This window comes from Callithrix jacchus, chromosome 7 (assembly GCF_049354715.1).
Source record: "Callithrix jacchus isolate 240 chromosome 7, calJac240_pri, whole genome shotgun sequence".
Lineage (NCBI taxonomy): Eukaryota > Metazoa > Chordata > Mammalia > Primates > Cebidae > Callithrix > Callithrix jacchus.
This window is the reverse complement of record NC_133508.1, coordinates 143,842,844-143,865,197: the sequence shown is the minus strand read 5'-3', so window position 1 is coordinate 143,865,197 and position 22,354 is coordinate 143,842,844. Positions and strand designations below refer to the sequence as shown.

The 22,354-nt window shown below is 34.7% G+C and overlaps 1 protein-coding gene and 1 long non-coding RNA gene across 3 annotated transcripts in view; one reads left to right on the top strand and one right to left on the bottom strand.

Annotated features, from left to right (window-relative positions):
- The window catches only part of OLFM3 (olfactomedin 3), a 205,267-nt gene extending 188,031 nt beyond the window's left edge, over positions 1-17,236 (bottom strand). For both annotated transcript variants that reach the window (XM_017974979.4, XM_035252272.3), the window contains exon 1: positions 16,951-17,236. In XM_017974979.4, the coding sequence (XP_017830468.1) occupies positions 16,951-17,019 (69 nt within the window). In that variant the 5' untranslated portion in view covers positions 17,020-17,236. The remainder of the gene's footprint in view (positions 1-16,950) is intronic.
- The window catches only part of LOC128928238 (uncharacterized), a 58,961-nt gene continuing 53,360 nt past the window's right edge, over positions 16,754-22,354 (top strand). The window contains exon 1 of the long non-coding RNA XR_008473066.2: positions 16,754-16,838. This is a non-coding gene — a long non-coding RNA (uncharacterized LOC128928238). The remainder of the gene's footprint in view (positions 16,839-22,354) is intronic.

The window sequence follows — 22,354 nt, the reverse complement described above, 5'->3', positions numbered from 1 at the left end:
AAGATTCATTATTGATTTAGTGCAGACTGCAACAAGTGAGAAACACAATAAATCATTAGTGACATTTCCTCATGTCTGCTCGTTTCTCTGAAAGTATTTTTCCCCTCTTAACTTTTACTGAAATCTGATTCTCCTCTGAACACACAGCTGCCCCTAAAGAACTCCCAAGCCCTTGCTACACTTCTCTATCACTGAGCCTGGCAGTGTGAAAAGCTGTCTTCCTTGCTCCTAATTGCAGTTTTCAGGACATTATTCTTTTCTTCTCTCTACAAATAACTCATCCTCCCTCTCAGCTGCTGACCATGCTTCCTATTTCACCGAGAAAATGAAAGCAATTACAAGAGAGCTTCCGTGTGCTCCCACATGCTCAGCATTTGTATCATATACTTTGTCTTCCCACCTGTTCCCCTAAAGGAAATCTCTGCATTCCCATTTAAAATAAATCTCTCATGTATCATTCCAGTCAGGATCATCGTACAGTGTTATTTCTTCCATTTTATACATCCACAAAAACAAACATGTCTGATACCATATTCTCCTCTAGGTATACTTTAAATTTCTCATTTCTTTTACAGCAAAACTCAGAATTCTCCAGTTTCATGGGCTTAAATACTGTCTGCACATTAATGATTCTCAAAATGATATATTCAGTTCAGACATCTCCTCTGAACTTCGAATAGCAGCTGCCTATTCCACAATTCCACTAGGATGTCTAATAAACACTTCAAACTTACATGTTCAAAATCAAACTCCTCATCTTCTCTCTCATCTACCAACATTTCCCATCGTAAGAAACATATTTCCTTCCAGTTGCTCAAGCTAAAAAATTTGGAGTCATCCATGACTCTTCCCTCTTAGCTAATGTCAACATGAATCCAGTTATTTTATACCACCTGCTCTCTCGACTCCTTCCCTTACCACCAAAAACAATTTTTTTCCCACAGAAGGTAAAATGGTTAAGACATAAATCATGTCATGCCACATCTGTGCTCCAAACTCACTCAGTATCCTTCCATCTCACTCAGAATTCTTAAAACCACCCACAACGATCCACGTGACCTAGCCTTCTGCTAAGTCACTGATCTCATTTCCTGCTGGTCTCATTCTCAGTCCTTCTAGCTGAAGTTCACTATCCTTCTTATCTTTTACCGAGCATTCCACATGGGCTCTTGTTTTATTGAATTAATATTTAAAAGTGTCTTTGCTTGGAACAGTTTCTCTCAAATAGCTACAAAATATTTCTCCACCTTCTTCAAATCTTTGCTCAAGTATTGCATGTACTGTGAGGCCTGTTCGAATCATCAGTCCTTACACTAGAATATCCCACTGCTTCTTGTTCATCTGTTTTGTTTCCCCTCCATGTGATGGATTACTATCTTACATACATTTTGCTTGTTAGTTTCTTTATTATTTCTTCTCAACTATGCTGTAAGCTTTAGGGCAGAAATTTGCATCTTGTTGGTCACTGCTGTATCCTTAGATCCTAGATACAAGTATATGGCGGGCATTCTGAAATACTTTGAAAATTTCGACCGTAAATCCCTGGTAATGCAGTCGTCATGTAATTGGTGGTTTGAACCAATATCAAACTTCTATAGCAGGCTTACTCTGGTCATTTTTTTCTTCTATGACATACCAACCCATTTCACATGATGTGAACATCTGCCTCAGTTTTAGCATTATGATAGAGTTTTGTTGTATTTATAGAATGAATAAAAAAAACAAAAGAAAGGATATGAAGAAGGAAAAAAAGGAAGGAAAGAAGGGAGGAAGGAAGGAAAGAATGGAGGAAGGAAGAAAGGAAGAAAATGGAAAAATAAGAAAGATATGAGTAAAAGAATTACTCTTACCCCAAGATGAATAAACTCTGAAAAAACACTGGTCACTAGACTCTGAAATCAACCTTACTAAAATGTTTTAGGTCATGCTACACTGAAGGCCAGTTTAATCAAGTCAGAATCATCTATAGTAGAAGATTCTTTATATGGGGGAAACCTCCCCAACAACAAACTTGTTATAAAAGAATTTATAATAATTTACATAATTGATTAATATTAGTGTATGGTGATGGTGATACAATCTACAGTGCAAAGAATCTTCACTTACTGATTATCATGGGGCCCAATCAGCATAATTTCAATAAGCAGAGACAATGGCAGTGAAATCATAGAGACTTTGAGGTAAGATATGCACTGGAATCCTTCTCAGTTATTTTTTTTTTAGATTATTAAAATAAATAGATGGTCCCATAGCTAGCTAGGTAGGTAAACACAGATAGAAATAGAAAGATAAAGATAGATAATATAGAGACGCTTAGATACATACCTATATATTTTTCTTATATTAATACTGTGATGGTTAATTTTATGTATCAACTTGACCGTGCCATAGAATTCCCCGATATTTGAACAAAGAATATTTTGCATGTGTATGTGAGGGTGCTTCCAAAGGAGATTAAAATTTGAATTGGTAAATTAACTTCCCTAGAGGGGGTGGGCCTCTTCCAATCTGGTGCAGGCCTGCACAGAACAAAAAGCCTGAGAAGAGAACTGCTCCTTCCTCACTGCTTTTGAGCTTGGGTATCTATTTCTCCTGCATTAATATTTGAGCTGGAACACTGGCTCTTCCTGATTCTTCATCCTTCAGAGAATATCTGACTAGAACTACACCCTTTCCTTGATCTCCAGCTTGCTAAATCCAGGTTTGTGACTTACCAGCCTACATAGTCATGTTGGCCAATTTTTTTATAATGAGTCTTACTCTCTGTCTTTCTTTGTCCCTCCACACACACACACACACACACACACACACACACACACACACACACAAAATAGTGTGTGCAGAACCTGAAATAGTACAACTAAATTTTGTTGTGTTTTTTAAGTTTGATCTTTCACCTGTTGTTTGGAGTTAAGATAAATAAATTCCAGAAATATTTTTAAACTGGTACAGGTTCAGTCCTGAAATATTTGGATAATTATATTTTTTATCATTTTAATGCCACCAGCTCTCTTTTAATTACATCTGCATCAGCCTCTTTTGCATCTCACATAATTAGTGATAAGAAAAACTCAAGTCATGTAGAAAAAAGCTCTTCAGCTTCACAGGCTTGTATATCTCTGTGACCTCATACATGCTGTTGCCATTTACTAGATTATCTTTTCATTCTTCATTGGCTTGTTAGCCTTTGTTTAAGCATTCCTATCCCCAGGGAACTTTCTCCTATCCCCATTCTGCTATAGGTCCCCCTGCTACCCTGACACATTCTCTCCTTGTGTCTTACACAGGTTTCTGCTGTGAGACAAGTCATACAGTACTATAATTATTAATTAATAAACATCTTTGGGTCCTCCAGTAGAAAATATTAAGCACTTTATAGGAGTAGAAACTGTATCTTTAAAAAATATTTTATGTCCAACTTTTAAAATAGCACCAGTTACAAGTATTTATTGAAAAATTACTTACCACATAAATTCTAATATTCCAGTCTATCCCATGTGAAATTTAGGTCATTGAGAATCTTTCATATCTGAACTAACTATATTCTTCTTTAATAATTTTCTTTATAAATTTTCTTAAAGCTAAAAGCAATTCTCAAATATTTATAAATAAGCTAACTCAACAACACAATTTTTTTCTCAATTGTTATGTTTTAAAAGATGTCACTAAGCAATCATCATTTATTTGACTGTTCTTTATGAAACATGCATTGGTTTTGTAAACAAAATTGCTTTTATCCGAAGACTTGCCAGTGCCTTTGGTGTATCACATTCTGACTGATGATAGTGATGAAGAAGGAAAAGATGGAATCAGACTCATCATTGAATTGAAGCACAGGTAGCCTGCTTATTTGTATTTTCACTGCCAAAAAAGGTAGATTACAAAACCAATAGAAATGATTTTTCATCAAGTGTTTTTAAAAGGCCTATGATTGGAGGTTGCGGTGAGCCGAGATCACGCCATTGCACTCCAGCCTGGGTAACAAGAGCGAGACTCTGTCTCAAAAAAAAAAAAAAGGTCTATGATGGCAAGAAAATGAAATTCTTAGGCCGGGCTTAGTGGCTTACACCTGTAATCCCAGCACCTTGGGAGGCCAAGGCAGGTAGATCACTTAAGGTCAGGAGTCCGAAGCCAGCCTGGGCAACATGGCAAAACTGAGTCTCTATAAAAAATACAAAAATTATCTGAGTGTAGTGCTGCACCCTTTTAATCCCAGCTACTCGGGAGGCTGAGGCACAGAATCGTTTGAGCTTGGGAAGCAGAGGTTGCAGTGAGCTGAGATGGTGCCACTGCACTCTAGCCTGGGCAACAAAAGGACAAATGCAAGACTCTGTCTCAAAAAAATATAATAATAATAGAAAAATAAAAATATGTTCTTAGATTGCAGGTGAGTCTATGGGCAGACTTGCCCAACAACAAAATGATTTCTTTTGTGTATTATAAATGTCAATCAGGGAAAACATAAACTTATCATGTAATTCAATTAGGGCTATGTGTAATCTAATTAAAACCTTCTTCAACAAGCAGTTTTTCATTTCTATATTGTCTATCTTCTTTTATAATATTTAAACACTGTAATTTATGTCTTTGGTCTTTCTGGTTTTCATATCCACAAGCATAGACTCTGGCACTATTTGGCTGATTATGCTTTGTTTTTACACGATAATTAATAAGCTAAATACTAATTATTACTAATGCATTATATACATTATATAAGGCAATGTATTAGTTTCTAATGTTGCCATAAGAAATTACCACAAACCTAATGGTTTAGAACAATACAAATTTATTACAGTTCCGGCAGACAAAAACCTGAAGAGCATTTCGAGCTTAAAATCCAAATGTCAGCCCGGCTGCATTCCTTTCTAAAGGGCCTCTGGAAGAGTCAGTTTCCTTTGGCTTTCCAGCTTCTAGAGGCAGCCTGCATTTGTTGGCTTGTGCATCCATCCTTTCTCCATTTTAAAAGTGTACCTCTACCATCTCTGCTTCTGTCATCCTTGCTTCTTTTCCTGATTCTGGGCCTCCAGTCTTCATCTTAAAAAGACCATTTGATTATATTGAGCCTACCCAGAAAATCCGGGAAAATCTTTTTATCTCAAGATCCTGACTTTAGTCACTTCTACAATTTCCTTTGGTCATATAAGTTAACATAGGCACAGGTTTTGAGGATTAGAATGCAGACATCTCTGGAAGGATATTATTTTGTGTTCTATAGTCAATATACTATTTTTCTTAAGTTCAGCCAAAAAACCATAACATAGTAGAAGTAAATATCATTAGAAGGTATAACTCAATTTAAAAAGAAACTTTCTCATAATTATTTCTGTTTAAAAATAAACTCAATTTGGCCGGGCGCGGTGGCTCAAGCCTGTAATCCCAGCACTTTGGGAGGCCGAGGCGGGTGGATCACGAGGTTGAGCAATCGAGACCATCCTGGTCAACATCGTGAAACCCCGTCTCTACTAAAAATACAAAAAATTAGCTGGGCATGGTGGCGCGTGCCTGTAATCCCAGCTACTCAGGAGGCTGAGGCAGGAGAATTGCCTGAACCCAAGAGGCGGAGGTTGCAGTGAGCCGAGATCGCGCCATTGCACTCCAGCCTGGGTAACAAGAGTGAAACTCCGTCTCGAAAAAAATAAAATAAAATAACAAATAAAAATAAACTCAATTCCTTGAATACTGTTATACTCCCCAGTATTAGAAACATATAGTCAGAAGCTAGATAACCATCCATCAGTTATGTTATACAGAAGATTCCTGACTTTTATGGAGATTTGAAATAGAGATTCTCTTTATTTTCTTATAATGTTAACCATCTTTCTTGTTTGAACTTTTGTAAGATAAAGATAGTAGAAACACAATGTCATTTCCTCATTTATCTTTCAATTAAATTTGTAAAAAATAATGAAAAGGAAAGATATTCTGTATCTTTTCATTATTTTTTACAAATTTAATTGAAAGATAAATGAGGAAATGACATTGAAATGAGCTTACATATTTTTGTATTTCATTGTGTATCACTATATGTATTCAATGAGTTGCAATGATTTTTCTCCAAGACTTTAATTCTGATTTTCAGGAAAATAACAGCAATATACATTTTTACCTTTAATTTAATCAATTTGAGAGTAGAAGGAAAACGAATCAGAAAATGATGAACTGCATTTCTAAGAGATTGATGTGCCCCATTTTAGGATGACTACAAAAAGTATAAGAGCCTTTGGTGTTTCAACATCCTCATCTTGGACATGAGGAAATGGAAACCACAAAACTTTAGTGACTTGCCGAGGGTCATAGAACTAGATAATAACAGAGCGGATATAAGGTTTCTGCTTTTCTAACTGCTAATTTGGTACTCTTTCCACAATACCATAAAAGTTTCGATAGCCTACTTAGTATATGATTTTCTCTGATTTGGTAAGATTTCTCTCTTTCTTTATCTCCATTTTGTATGCTAAATTAACATTATTTAGGTTGAGTCGCTTGAGAGGGAAATAAGGTCTTTTCCAATATCATTATATACCAATAGACAAAATGCGGTCAAGCTTGTTTCCTCTTTCTCTGCAAAGTTAAGACCTAAGTTAGGAAAGGAAAAGGAGCTTAATGATGTTTCTTTGCCTTTTCCTTTCTTCTATTTATTCTTTCTAAGAAATATTAAGATTAGTTGAACTAAGAAGACCTTGTTCTGAAATTGAATGCCAGCAGTAATAGAAGGGTAACTAGATCTCAGATTAATTAATATAATCATTCTCTGTGTAAGGGGTGTGTGGTGTAGGAAGCAATAAAGTTAATAGAGATATTCAGATATGTATTGGCAAATGAATCCATCATTTGTAACAACTTAAACCATCCCTGATGTGTAAACAAGTAGCTTTCTTTAACTGTTTTTCTTTTAACTGTATTTGAATGTGCTCACCTTTATGCTACATATAAACTTATTTATAATTTTATCACTTAAAATCTTATTTTATTTTTGCTTTAGAGCAAATATTTAGATATAGAGTCTTATCTTGATTTGACCTATAAGGAAGTCATGAAGCTTTGGCATCAATGAGGAGAGCAGTAAATAAATAATGAACTCATTCAATTCACTTGATTCCTTACCTTCTAATATCTTCTGTTCAGTTTGTGGTCATTATAAGATAGTAGCTATCTCTTTGGCATAAGCTTCATTACTCTTTTTACATAAGCTTCTGCATATCCCTTGAGTACTTTAAAATCAATCAAATTAAAGTCATTTTATTCTCTGTGTCTAGTACCCAACTTACAAAGAGTAGAATATATCTGTAGCATCTATAAATAATAAGTATAGTAAGAAGTCTTTAGTGAGTCTTGAGCCAGATAATATTTCAGTTTATTTTTACTACAGTGATATGTATGCATATGTCATTATGACAAAAAACACATAAGTGTAAAAATAATGACTGTTGGCCCTGATTCCAGATAAATAAGTCCCTATGCAGCCATAAACACAGATCATTTCCAGAAGTGATGGCATCTTTTGTAAGTCATATTTTGCCAGTGACATTTTGGTGCTAGTGAATCAACATTTCCAATACTGATTCTCTATTTGAAGAAATCCTGCCATCTGGAATTGGTCCCTCTAGTAATATTATTTAAATTATCACGGGGTAATTCGTCTTAATCACCTTCAACTTAGTTGGAAAAATTAAAAGGTTTGTCTGTTCAATTTATGTCCTCCCTTTGGGGTTATCTAGATAGCTGTTTATTTGTAATATTTAAACAATTTTATTACTGACATTTTTTTCCAGAGCATTTTAACGTACAAAACTAATCATACAAAATATTTAATTTCTGATACTGTTTAGACGTTACAGATGAATCTGTGATTCTGACTGAATTTGACTCCACTTTACCTATATTCGTTTTTAATTATTAAAAATATTTTTTTTTTTTTTTTTTCTTTGAGACGGAGTTTCGCTCTTGTTACCCAGGCTGGAGTGCAATGGCGCAATCTCGGCTCACCGCAACCTCCGCCCCCTGGGTTCAGGCAATTCTCCTGCCTCAGCCTCCTGAGTAGCTGGGATTACAGGCATGCGCCACCATGCCCAGCTAATTTTTTGTAATTTTTAGTAGAGCCGGGGTTTTACCATGTTGACCAGGATGGTCTCGATCTGTTGACCTCGTGATCTACCCGCCTCGGCCTCCCAAAGTGCTGGGATTACAGGCTTGAGCCACCGCGCCCAGCCTAAAAATATTCTTAATGGTGGTGCTATGTTCTTAGAATAATGTAGTAGATAAATGGAGGCAATATGGCTTTTCTTGATATAGCACAGTGCCATTTTAAGTGTATATAGTAAGAGAAAAATTTTAACAGGACATTTTAGATCCCAAAAAAAGTCAGTCTTTCAAAAGAGATGGAAAACTATAGGTAATTTACTAATTTGTCAAATAAAGCTAAGCCTTTGCATAAAATAAAAGTAGTCAAAACGTACACATTAATAAAATGTTTGGATGTATAAGTCTATGCAGATGAAATGGACACTTTGTAATAAGAGATATACTAATTAAAGAAATAAGAGGATGTACTAACTTTGCCAACAACCATCATGAAACACAAGTAATTGACCCGAGTATTAAGTTTGCAGCAATCTAAAGAGGTACCACAAGTCAAAAACAGCACTGAGGATAGTGCTATTTTTAGGGTGTACTGAGAATTAGTAAGAAATTTAAAGAAACATAATTTTTAGCATAAGTCAATATAAGTAACCTGGCATAAGAGTTCTAAGTCTCTAAAGTTTCTTAAAATCAGTCTTACTTCACTGCCTCATGGAAAAATTGATCAAAAACATAGGTTATATTCATGCATCATTTAACCCAGGATTTAAAGTTTATTATGCGTTCCTTGACTTGTGTATTCTTCATGTATTCATTTTTTTCATGCAAAAATTGCTTATTAAATATCTTACATGGAAAGGCACTGTGCCAGCTGCTAGAAGGAAAGAACAGGATAGTGCCCAAAACAGTAAACCTGCCCTGATAATTTATTAGATGGGATAAAATACAATAAATGAAAACCTTATAATTTAGTAAGAGAGATACAATAAAATAACTACTAATAAATTAAGACAGTAGTCTCTGTTCACTAAATACTATTTCAAAAAAAAAAAGAATGATTAGAAATTGTTTTGCATTTTGGAGTAGGGAGGAAATCCAATTCAACCTTTGTTCATGAACAACTATTCTGTGTCAGACATAGTACCTGTATGGTACAAATATAAATAAAACATGATTATTTTCTTCCAGAAGGTCTTAGTTTATCAGAATTATCTCCTCTTTGGGTGCAAGGAATGTCAGGGAAGAATTTATGGAAGAAGTGGTACTTGTGTTGCATCCTAAAATATAGGTAAAATTTTGACATATGGAGAAAAGGATAAAAGCTTTCCAGGGAGAAGTGAAACCATGAATACAACAGCATCTGCAGTCTTCGCTCAAAACTTATTTTTATACTTCTGAAGGCTTGGTATGAAAATACCAGAAGGCATAACTCTGTGATACATGTTTTACCACACCTTGTTTTTAAAGCAAAAAGTATCAATGTTTTTGGAAAATTCAGTTTTTTATTATTTCAGCAATATTTTTGAATATTTTTTATTAGGGCCATTGAAATTACTTGGCACTGTAGATAGAGATGGTCTTATGCTATTTCTGTATTTTAGATTCCCCCAAATAACCTGAAATGTTTTATAGAAAGTAACAAAGGTAAATTAAACCTCATTATGGTATGGTATGCAATTATTTTTAAACATTTTTAAAATACTAGTTGTTCCTGAGTAAAGTCTATTCTAGATATTACGTATTTCTTTTATATGTTTTTTACTCTTCAGATTATTTACATGGGTTTAGTACAGAAAAGAAAAAAGTTAACTCAGGAGCTACTGAGGTGGATTTGCTACTGGATGAGTAACATCAACGGAAATATGACAACAGCTAATTGAGAGTCAAGGTCTATTGAAAAACTCTGTAGAAATCTCTACTGAGAAGAGCAGAAAGATCAGTATAAGCAGAGAGACAGAAAGCAATCCAAGAGAAAAGAGTAGAGAAATTCTGTTCCCAAATGTGATCTTTTCTCCATGACCCTCTGCCTTGAACATTTTGAGATTGAGTAAAGTGAGAAAATCCTTTTTCTTACCTTCCCTCTTTAATATTATTTTTGAATCTTCAAGAAGAATTAAACGACTTTCTCATTAGCATACTTTGCAAAGACATAAGAAGTCCATACTTTGTACTCTGACCTAAAAAAGCAGTTTTATCTGTTGGTAGATTCTTTGTTTCAATATATCTTTCCCCTCCGTGATCTCTTCTCCCTGATTAGTTTTAAAGTTTTTTCCTTGATGTGGTTGGGCTTTGATATTACGAAACCACTCTTCATGTTTTACATTTTTGCCTAAGAAACTTGTGAAAAGTGCCTTTTTGGGTATGATTATGATGTAAACTTGTACGGTGGAAAGTTTAAACTGGAGCTTTGACCAGTATTATGAGCTGGTTCTGAGACACTGTGCTGATAACTTTATACAATATTCACTTTTTGCAAAGCTAAGAAAAGGAAACAGCGGGCCTGGCGCGGTGGCTCAAGCCTGTAATCCCAGCACTTTGGGAGGCCGAGGCAGGTGGATCACGAGGTCAAGAGATCGAGACCATCCTGGTCAACATGGTGAAACCCCGTCTCTACTAAAAAATGCAAAAAATTAGCTGGGCGTTGTGGCGCGCGCCTGTAATCCCAGCTACTCGGGAGGCTGAGGCAGGAGGATTGCCTGAACCCAGGAGGCGGAGGTTGCGGTGAGCCGAGATTGCGCCATTGCACTCCAGCCTGGGTAACAAGAGCGAAACTCCGTCTCAAAAAAAAAAAAAAAACAAAAAAAAAAAAACAAAAAAACAAAGAAAAGGAAACAAAGGAAACAGCAAGGCTGAAGGAACATGATAAGCTCTTTTTATTATGATAAGTCCTTAATATATGGTCCAGAGTAGACTTTAGATTTGGTTGTAGGTTGATTGATGTAAGTGGAATATTTGTACTACACTTTATGGTTTTAAAATAAGTTTCCATGTATATTAATACCATAAGTAATTGCATAAGCTCAATTGCTATTATTTTATTATGAAACCTGAGCTCCAGACAGGTTAACTCATTACTGAAAAGTTGTACTGTTAGAGCTGACAGCCAATTCTTATTTCATGTCCAGTTTCTGCTTTTACACTGGTTTGAAAGTACAAATTTTAAAATTGTATTTAAAACATTGTCATAATAACATTAGTTTCATTAAAAATATACCTCATGGTTTTTAATGGATAAGTGGGGATCGGCTGAGTAGATGAATGACCAGTGTTAGGAGAACTAAAATGTTCAAGGACCATCATTTCAACATCATATTTTAGATTGAAACAAGGGTAATGAGTGTTTACATAGCTTTGATATTGTCCTAATACTTTAATGCTATCGGGAAATAATTTCACTCAAATGTACAAAAATGTACAGATAATCCCATTGATTCACTGTAATTAATTTTACGTAACCTTCCAAGACAACAGTCTAGTTTTGTGTCTTTCCCTAGTTTCATTACTGCCAACTAAGTTGTGTTTTGTTTTGCTTTTAAGTAAATTGATGTTTAATAACTTTACTTAAATAAATCAGATGCAAAGTCTTACTTTCTAAGCTGAAGTTTTATCCAGTCTCACTTTCTTCTTTATACATTTTCTTAACACAAAAATTGAGGCTTTAAAAATAATTGCCAGTCTAAAATCCTTAAGGATATGCCTGCCTAGAAGAGTCAGAAACAGAATATGAGTTACCTTTTATATGTAGTCCTCCCAAATACTTTTCACATCTCTTTAATACACCTAATAATTCCTTTATATGCGATACAAGTTTTTACTTTACTTTTTCTTAGATAACTCTCAGTTAAGTAAAATACTTATGGCTGAAGTAGGAAACATGTTGGTTTTCAGACATACTAGATTAATGAATGATCTTTTGAGGGGAGCAATATTTGATAGGTGAATGGATTGAAGCCTGAGCATATGGATTGTGTGTTTGCAAACAGGAGGGAAGCAGAGTAATGAGGCAGAAAGCAGAAAAATTAATAAGGCTTTAAAAATGAAACCCACAAGATGAAAGCTTCATGATACTATCCAGGGAGCCTCATCCTCAGGTCTCACAAAGATTATGATATTACCAACTAGACTCAACAAAAGAATTGGTTAATTGTGGATAAATGGTCAGATATTATTAAAAAGAGTCATTCTAGAGTTTAACAAAGTTTTCAGAACATCTAGGCTCCTCACTTTATAGGTATAGCCATTGAAATCACAGCTTCCCCAAAGTCACATATATATGTATATCATCAGTAGATGAGGTAGGGTCCAGAAACAAGGAAGCTTGAACTCCCTGTGCTTCCCCCATTTGTGCTGCTCTCCCTGCCAACAGAACATTGATCATCACAATATGTCACTTTGTAAAGAGAATAGTTGCAATGTTATAAGCAACAAGAATTTTAAAAGAAACGCAATACCATTTAACTGTTTTAAGTTGCCAGGAGAAAGAGTGAGAGAGAGTACTTCTAAAACAAAAGTTTAATTAGGTTAAGGATGACGAGAACATATGAAATCAGGAAACTATTTGCTCTTTCGAAACATAGACAGGCTGCCTTGAACTCTTCAGTTTTTGCCATATCAGGGTTTACTGGTACATAATTACAGGTCTTTGCCAAATGTCAATCCATATTTTCTGTTCTAATTTGAGTTGATTCTGTTATGAAGAGGATATCTCTAGCTCACAGGAGAAACAGGAAAGACAAATTTTTAAGGTGAATTTTAAAGCAAATAGTAATCTCAGTTTATTTACCTTGCTTTTTTGCTTTTTCTCAACTTCATTTAAAAGTAGTAAGAACAAGAACTTTAATTCAATTTATGTATGAAAGCTACTTAGGCAAATTAGGTTCTGTTTATTTTCTTTAGCAATATCACAAAATGTGAAGGTTGTTATGGCATATTACACTATGAAAGAGTCAACAATATAATGATTAAAATATTTCTACTTTTCATCATGCTTATAGGACTTTAAAACAATTATCTTATTTAGGGCAAGAGAACTAATTGCCTGGGTTGCCTTGGACAGAAAGCACAGTTTGGTGATGGAGATTACTGCTGAATCATGGTTATATTTTATGTGAGTAGTGTGAGCATGTATCATGAAGATAAGTTTTAACATATTTCTACATAAGAAGATAGTAATTATTTCCTCAATCTCATCACGATTCCCCTGATAAGGCATTTTCTGATAATGACTCATTTAAAGTTTTCAGGCATAATGATGCGTGGATATGGCCATGTAACCTCTTTTTAACTGTTCCCCAAATATCTGTCTGGCTCCGGTGTCAATGTTGTGTTTGAAACCTGCACAGCCATCTTTATATCATCCTATCTTTATAGTTTAGAGCAGAGAAATTCATGGTTCTGATTCACAGGTATTACTGTTTTGCTACAATGTTCAAATAATGGTCCACTAAAAATCTTCTTGCAACAGAAAGAAGTCCACTCTCCTACTATCAAGGTCATTACTGAAATCAATGCTTTCAGTTTAAAAGCACAGAGATGCCATCTAGCAGCAGTCCTCAGAAATTCCCTACACAAAAACAGTCCTTTCCCTATAAAATTGAGCAATAATTGAATTCCTATAAGCTTTCAGTGTTTGAAATTTTGCTTATAGAACAGTGATTTGGCATATTGTCTATAATTCAAACACTCCATTACAAACGAAATTAACTGACATCTCTTAAAATAGGCTGTGAAATACATTTGAGTTTTCTAAAAAGAACTGGAAACTTACTAATTATAATGTAATTAAGAAAACATATTTTACACAAACTTTCTAAAAGAAAAATTGATCATCTGTCTCTACAAAAATACAATTAATTAATTATTGTAAATTGCCTTTCTTTTTGGGAAGAGAATACCAATCTTGGCAATATTTTGATACAGTAAATGAGAGAAAAGAAACTAAGTACATGCCAGAAGTAAGCTCATCCTATGAACAATGAAACTTGGGCCATTTAAAAAAATTTAAAAACTATATTGACTTTCAAGTAAATTACCTTACCATAAGATGGCGATACTTAAGCACTTTATAAAATGCCATATAGACCTGTAAGCTTCAGTGACAAAAAACAAAACAAAACTCAGCATTATAAATGTAAACATTATATGGTCTTCCATGAAATAGAATTGGTACTGTTGTTAGAAAACCCAGTTGTCTTCAGATAAATTAATATATAAGAGGTGCTTTCTAAGATTTAGATTTCCAGTATTTGATATATGTGAAATCCTATACCTTAAAAAAAATCCATTCAATTTTAAGAGCTCTTCTATTTAGCCATTTTGTGCTTATTAATGTGATATGTATATATATGTATCTGTTTATAATAAACAGAAAGTATAAAAATATAGAATAATACTTAAACTAATTTGAAAATTCGACATATGTCACTCCTGATGTATTAATATGTAAAAAAGCAGCTGGTTAGCATTTCTGTTCATTTAAGTGTTATCACAAATCTTTTCTTATTTGTCCAAAAACTATATTTCTATAGTATTATATTATTTGGATTTTTAATTTCACCAGATAGAATTTGCTTTAAGAATCCTGACTTTTAAAATCTAAGCCCTTAAGTGACCAGCAGAATAAAAATAAAATTTTAGAAAATTCTTAATCTATAACCTAATTGACAATTATTTTGAGGACACAATGATGCCATCTGTAATTTTCTGAAGGATGGGCAATATAAATATATGTTATACAAATATAAATATATAATATAATACAAAAGTGCTTCTCTTCATTTTTTAAGCAGTATTTTGTCTAAAAGTCCCAAAACTTTTTACATTAAAATCACCTGTTTTGAACATTTTTAAATCGTCTGTAATGTTGTCTATGGTGTAGGACAAATATCTTTTGAAAAAAAATCATCGTTTGTTCTTTGTACACTGTATTGCAGTATGTAGTAGCTGAGAAGGATAGTTTGAAAAGTTAATGTATGCCTTCTCTGGATTTTTCGGCTCATTTGTGGCAAATATGCACAGTTCATTCTGAAGAAAGTAAAAAGTTTCATAGCACTGAATGCATACAAATAAACTCACTCAAACTAGAAAATATTATTTTTACCAAAAGTACATTGTTTATTTTAAAAATTTGTCTCTATGTTTAACAGAAAATTATCTATATGTTTAATTTTGGAAAGAAAGGGGTGCAAGCAGCGAAGATATTTATGCATCAAAGATACCAGATAAATCAAATCACATATAAAATTGTTAATGAAGCTCTACATTTCTGAATTTATTTTAAAGAATGACAAATAAAACTCGATTTAAGTCAAGCGACTTTTTCTTCAGTAACTTAGTGATTAACTTTGCTTTAAAAAAGCTGTTTTACTAAGAATACTCTCAAATGAGATATACAATGAAATGTGTTTAAAAGTTTTAAACAATATCATGTAGAAAGAGTGGCAGTTGATAGAATGTGTCACTGCAGCATGCAGAGTCAGGAAGAAAAAAATATTTAAAAGCAAAGTCAACACTTTTGCCACTTTAAGTGTAAAATGCTTTAAAGTTACATCTTTAAAATATTCTTTTAAGATTTTTAAGATGACATTCACATAGTGCGAAGCTTTTGCATCAATAATACCAGTACAATCAAAGCTTTAAAATAAAATGAGTTTATTCACATCAGTTCCCTCTAAATATGAAAGAGTACAGAAATAATTACAAGTATATATGATTCTAAGTTTTAACTATATACTATATTAGGCCTAGAAATATCACAACCACAGTATTAAATTATGCTTGGTTACATCTTAGTTCTATTCAGTAATAAAAGGAAACTTAATTTGTCTACGCTACATACATGATGTAAAGCTCTAAAAACAGCTTTCTAATATTCCAAAATGTAGCTTTTATTAGTTTTACAGCATGGCATCGTTCTTCCTATAGTGTCAAATTGCTGTTGACCAGTTAAATAAGTAAAATAATATATTGTATCTCTTACTCTTTTTCATCAGATGGCTTATCTCTTATTCCCTCTCATTATGATTTTCTTAGAATGCTGAAGCTTTCAAATTACCTCACTTTGTCATCAAGACTTTTCTCAGACATCGTTGAAAATATTTGTCCATATTTGCCTGTCTTTTTATCAAAGGAGTTTAGCGTTCACTTTAATTGCCAGTAGTAAATAATTTTCAAGAGTTCAATATTTATGAGCTAACCCATCCTTCCTATTGCCCTCCTTAGTTTGTTAAGATTCTCACTTCCTGTTTCTTAACACTGATAATCAGAACTTCCTCACTGCCCACTATTTTCTTAATGAAAAGAAAAAAGCAAACACAAGCTCCTTTCACGAACGCCTCTCAGCCATGGCAGAGAGTATTGCTCTGCTGCTCTGCCGTGTGTGTTACAAGCAGCATCCCAAATGTTTTGGACACAAACCGCAGCACGTCTGCGATGGGAGTATTATTGACCAGGATCAGCTGGAAAACGCTTCCCTGCTTTCAACAAAGAAACGGTTCACCATGTCCTAATACATGTTTATAAACTGCATTGTTTCCACCCGCAAACTCCTTTGAATTGCCCGTCCGACTTAAAGAGAGCATTAAGCAGTTGGACACGGAATAAGCTAATTCCCCGGAGAGCCGCATTGCTCGCTGCCCATGCACATTTTATTTTCTCCTGGTCCCTCCCCCCTCTCAGTAGGACTCTACCTTGAGGAGCTATTCCTCCGGTAGTTCACCTTGTTATCTTCTAAGCAGTGGGGATACGCCAGGCACCATAAGGTAACTGAAAGAGCTGTCTCTCGTGCCGATTTTGGCATATTTATTTGCATTTTTGGTAGTTTGTTACATATTGCACGTTTATTTCAAAAGAGACTCAAAATATTGTTCATACCTTGGAAGGGTCTAATCCAGTAAGCAAAGACAGCAGCAGGAGATTGAGAAGGCTGGACGTCGCCCGCATTCTGATCTGGGTTTTTGCCCCTTCTTTACTCTCTTTTATGTAGGCACTCCACTCACTGCAGAGACCTTTCCCTCGTCAGTTGCACTTTCTGCCTGCCAGTCAGAGCAGAGTGGAAGCAGAGGCGGCGGCAGCAGCAGTAGCAATAACAGCAGCAGCGGCAGCGGCAGCGGCAGCGGCGGCAGCCGCCCTGGGGGGCGATCATTCCGCAGGCATTCTCAGAGCTAGGAGTCCGGGAGCTCAAGAGAGTGGGTTGGGCTGCAGTGGGCGCTGGCCGCGGTGCTGAAGCTCCTCCAACCTGAGCGCCCCAGTTTACCCTCTCCCCCGCGGCTATATAGCCAGCCCACCTCAAAAGTTTTGACCCAAGGAATAGATAAAGGGAGTAACTGCTGAGAGAGGTGTGGAGACCTGGACAACGGATATGACATCACTACAGCTCCTGGGGGTTTCGGGGGGATATTTTGCGGGGAATTTGTTAACCAAACAAGGATTGACTCTCGCGCTCCAGTTCCAGTTTGCCGGCAACTTGAGCTGCAGAGTAGAGAGTCAGCTAAATACAGGATTATGAAACAAATAGTGCACTGGAACCTTCTGCTGTCATTGACAGAGGACTTGATATCATATTTAGTGCTTTAAACAAACTTTGCAGTGCAGACTATCAGTGTGTGTTTGTTGTCCAAGGCACACGATTTTCAGCTGTTAGAGATGAATGTGGTTAATTTATAGATGTGTGCAGTCATTTATGAATACCTTATTGAATTTGTACGTTTTGATTAGGTATTAATGTATCTAGGGATTTTGGTCATCTAAAAACACTATGCGTAAATAGAGGCTTATATTCTTCTTTTAGTTATAAGTGATATATTCCATTAGTGATCTGCCAACTGAAATATCCTCATCCCCCCGATACACACACCCATACCTAGAAATACAGTTTTTCTGTCAGTCTGACTTGTGCTTTTACTTGAGGAAGAATTCACTGATAGATGGATAGTGGGATGGGAAAACTGATTATTTCTAAGCTTTCAAATACTTCTGTAATCTAGGGCTCAAGAAAACGTAAAATAGTTGCCTCACAAGAGCAAAGAAAAGGTAAATGGCAAACTAAGTCTCTTACCCCACATCATTTAACTTTACTTGAGCAATTTCATTTCTTTTAATATAGAAAAACTAAGTGTTCTCAGTAATATAAAAAGTTAGGAAGAAGTTGGCAGCCACTCTGAAACATCCCTCTCGTACAGTTATGCCTTTAGTATTTCCATCTTCTCTTGATTTTTCTAAAAATTATACTTTCTAAGGGTTAAAATATATAAACTAGAGCTGTAGACATTGCTTTCTTTTACTTCCACATTTTAAATACAATAAATTGAGATATCAGACACATACCGAGTACAAAATCTCCATCAATCTTTCACTGAAAATACATCCTATTTTTAAATGTAAGAAATCTCAATTAGGACTCAAATACATTTGGAAGTTATTTCTCCAAAGAATTTACATCATATTGCATCTGTTTTTATCCTAATATTATAAATGTGTGTATTGTTACTTGAGGTCTTTATTTTCTATAAACATAAATGGCATGAAGTTCACTACATGTGAAAATTCTTTTTGAAAAAATGGATCATACATAAAATAGAGATTGTAAAATCATAGAAACAAAGTGAAATTTCTTATGATGCTGTTAATTTAATGATAACCTTAACAGTCATAATCATATTTAGAAGTTCCCATTATTTTCTAGCAGAAAAAGAAAAAGAACTTTTTTTTTGGGTAATAGATACAGCTACAGAATTGTATCACTCTTTGGGGTAACTTCCTAGAACATATTTTCAAAGAGTTTTTTTTTTTTTCCTTTTGTTTCTTAACCTAGACTTTTTCTACCTCTCTACATCTACATATTTATCTATCTATGTAGCATAAAATAAGCATAATTTTTCAATAAATCACACCGAGAAATTATTGAATATTCTGCATCCATTTAAAAATCTGTCACGACTATTAAGATTGTAAATGAATTTGCAGAGGTGTTGTGACTGAATGATTATAGTAGTGTATGTTTATTATCCTTTCTCTAAATACATTTTTTGTTATTTGTATTTACACATGCTTTTCCCTCTTCCCAAGATGTCTTTTACCATCTTTTTTACATCTCTGCCTCTCAATTAGCAGGCAGTACCTTATAGTTGTTTGAGTAGAGTTGTGTTTGAATATAGTTGTGTGTATTTAACAGACACACACAGTAATATGAAAATATAATCAAATCAATTTGATCACTTCAAGATAAACAGGTATTCTTATAATGTAAATGCTGTGTTTTTTTTCTAGAAACAGAATTACTATGATCTCATACATGGTTTACAATATTAGTGACTGGAGCAAAACTTTTATGTGGGCATAGTTCTTTTTTTCTTTAACTCTTCTTTAATATGGCATTGGAATGTCATTTGTAACAAGAAGTTAATAGGAAGATGAATTCTATGAAAACTTGTCAGAAAAATGTGATGGAAGATGATAATATTTAAAGATACAAAATAAGTAATATATGGTAATGATGTTACAAATAAAAACAGATGGTCTTAGCATACTTACAACATATTTTTCATAAGAGAAGCTTAGTCATTTGTAAAGAATAATCAAGTTCAGTAATAAATCAAAGCTGTATTAAATATGCCACTACCAAACAAAAGCTTTAATCTAAAGAGTACAAATTCACCAATACCCTACCATTCCTTTATCTCTCTTCTAAAATAAAACCATACAGTTGCGTAGCCTCTCTTAATCATAACTATTGATTTTAGTTAGTCACCTGTTTTGTAAAAAAACCCTCTTATAGTATATTTTCATACAATCAATTTGACAACATTGTAGGTGACATCATATCTTATTTGTACATTGCAATCTAGGGAGCATTTCTCATTGCAAAAAAAAAAGTCCAAGTAGTTCTTGATATTGTGTGTCTTTCATTAGCTAGTCAAAAGAGTTCTACTAAAAGTAATAAATGTGCATCTTTCTGCATTTGTTTTCACTGCCACTTTAGATTGGTAACTGTAGTTAACTTAAAATTATACAATATAATTCATAACATAGATTTAAAAATCTTGCAATTTGGAATGCATGGATAAGAAAGTATTTGATATTTATACATCCAGCCAAAATTGGCCTTCTATGCCTACAATGGGTACAAAATTACTCCGAATTTTATAAAGCATTACAAAAAATTTTAGCCAGTAGAATCTACAGAGGTATTCATAAAAATAAGCTTATATGAAGTTGTGGTACAATACAATACCTAGAACAAATGATAAAAATTTTAAAACGTGTGTGCCCAATATTACAAAAGTTCTTAATTCTATATTTGGTCATAGTGTTCGGTAAATGCTTTATGCATTTTAGTTTTCTTTTGATAAGAGACTGTATGATATACAGTTGACCTTTGAATAATGTAGGTATTAAAAGTGTTGCACTTCTGCATAGTTGAAAATTTACAAATAATTTTTGACTCCCCCAATTTTAACTAAGAACCTACTCTTGACCCAAAAGCTTACTGATAACATAAACAGTTAATGTCTAGTTTGTGTGTTATATGCATTATATACTGCATTTTTACAACAAAACTAGAGAAAAAATATGATTAAGAAAATCATGATAAAATATATTTACCATTTATAAGTGAAATTGAATAGTCATCAACATCCTCATCCTTGTCACCATTATGTTGAGTAGACTGAGGAGGAGGAGTCTGTTCAATTCAGGGGTGACAGAGGCAGAAAAGATGTAAGAGATGGGAAGAGAGACAGGAGATGTAGGCACTGTTAGTGTAAGTTTACAGAAATATGTCATAACTTCCATATGACTTTTTACTTTTTTATTTTTTTAAACATGTTTATTTTTTATAGGTTGACTATGCAGTACTGATCTTTCTTTCCTCATTTGCTTTATTTCATTGCCCATCTCATAGAAGGGTCCATGTCACAAAAGAAGTCAAAAGTAGTCTTGAATCCTTCTGCTAGATTGTCTAATGTCAATCTATTTTCTGACACTGCATCTTCTATGTCTTGCTCCTCATTGCCTTAGCACTGGTTTGGAGGTACTCATCTCCATCAGGTTACCTTCTTTTAATTCCTCGGTTGTGGTACCTGTTAGCTATTGAACTTCTCTAAGATCCATACCTTGAATCTTTTACCCCTTACCTTTTTTTTTTTTTTTGCCATATCTACAGTATGTTTCACAATTTCCTTAATTGACTTGGTTGTAAATCCTGTGAAGTCATGAACAGCATCTGAACACAGTTGTGCTTGATGGCCTTCATAGCTTTTTCTTTTCTTTTCTTTTCTTTCCTTTTTTTTTTTTTTTTTTTGAGACGGAGTTTCGCTCTTGTTACCCAGGCTGGAGTGCAATGGCACGATCTCGGCTCACTCCAACCTCCGCCTCCTGGGTTCAGGCAATTCTCCTGCCTCAGCCTCCTGAGTAGCTGGGATTACAGGCACGCGCCACCAGGCCCTGCTAATTTTTTGTATTTTTAGTAGAGACGGGGTTTCACCATGTTGACCAGGACAGTCTCGATATCTTGACCTCATGATCCACTGCCTCGGCCTCCCAAAGTGCTGGGATTACAGGCTTGAGCCACCGCGCCCGACCCCATAGCTTTTTCTATAACAATGGCATCTTTAAAGGTGTAAGCCTTCTAAACTCTATCAAAGTTCTCTTCAATAATGTTGGTAATCCTTTCTATAGAGAGTGTGTGTAATGGGGCCTTAAAAGCCCTTATGATCCCCTAATCTAGTGGCTGAAAAAGAGACATGTTTGGGAGAAAATGGACCACTTGGATGTTTTCAGTGTTAAACTTTTGGGGTTCTGGCTTACCAGAGACATTGTTCGATATCAAGAGAACTTTTAAAAAGCCAGTCCCTTACTGACAAGGTATTTCTTTTTTTCAGGGGTAAGACATCTGTGGAACCAGTCCAGAAAAGAGGTTCTCATTGCCCAGGTTCTCTTAGTGTACAACGAAAGGACAGGCAGCTGGTGTTCATGTTTTTTATTCAAGGCTATGTGGTTAGCAGCTTTATTGATAAGAGTAGTCCTGATCATAAGCCCGACTGCATTTGCACACAGTGGTAGATTTAGCTTATCCGGTCCTGCCTTAAATCTCAGTGCTCCCTTCCCTTCCTTATTAATAAATGTACTTTGTGGCTCCCCCCCCACCAAGAATAGGGCCCTTTTGTCTGTGTTAAGAACTGGTTCAGGAAGATATCTTTTCTTTCTATAATTTTTTTAAGGGTGCCTGGAAATTTGTCTGTTACTTCTTGGTCAATAGAAGCTGCTTCTCTTATTATCT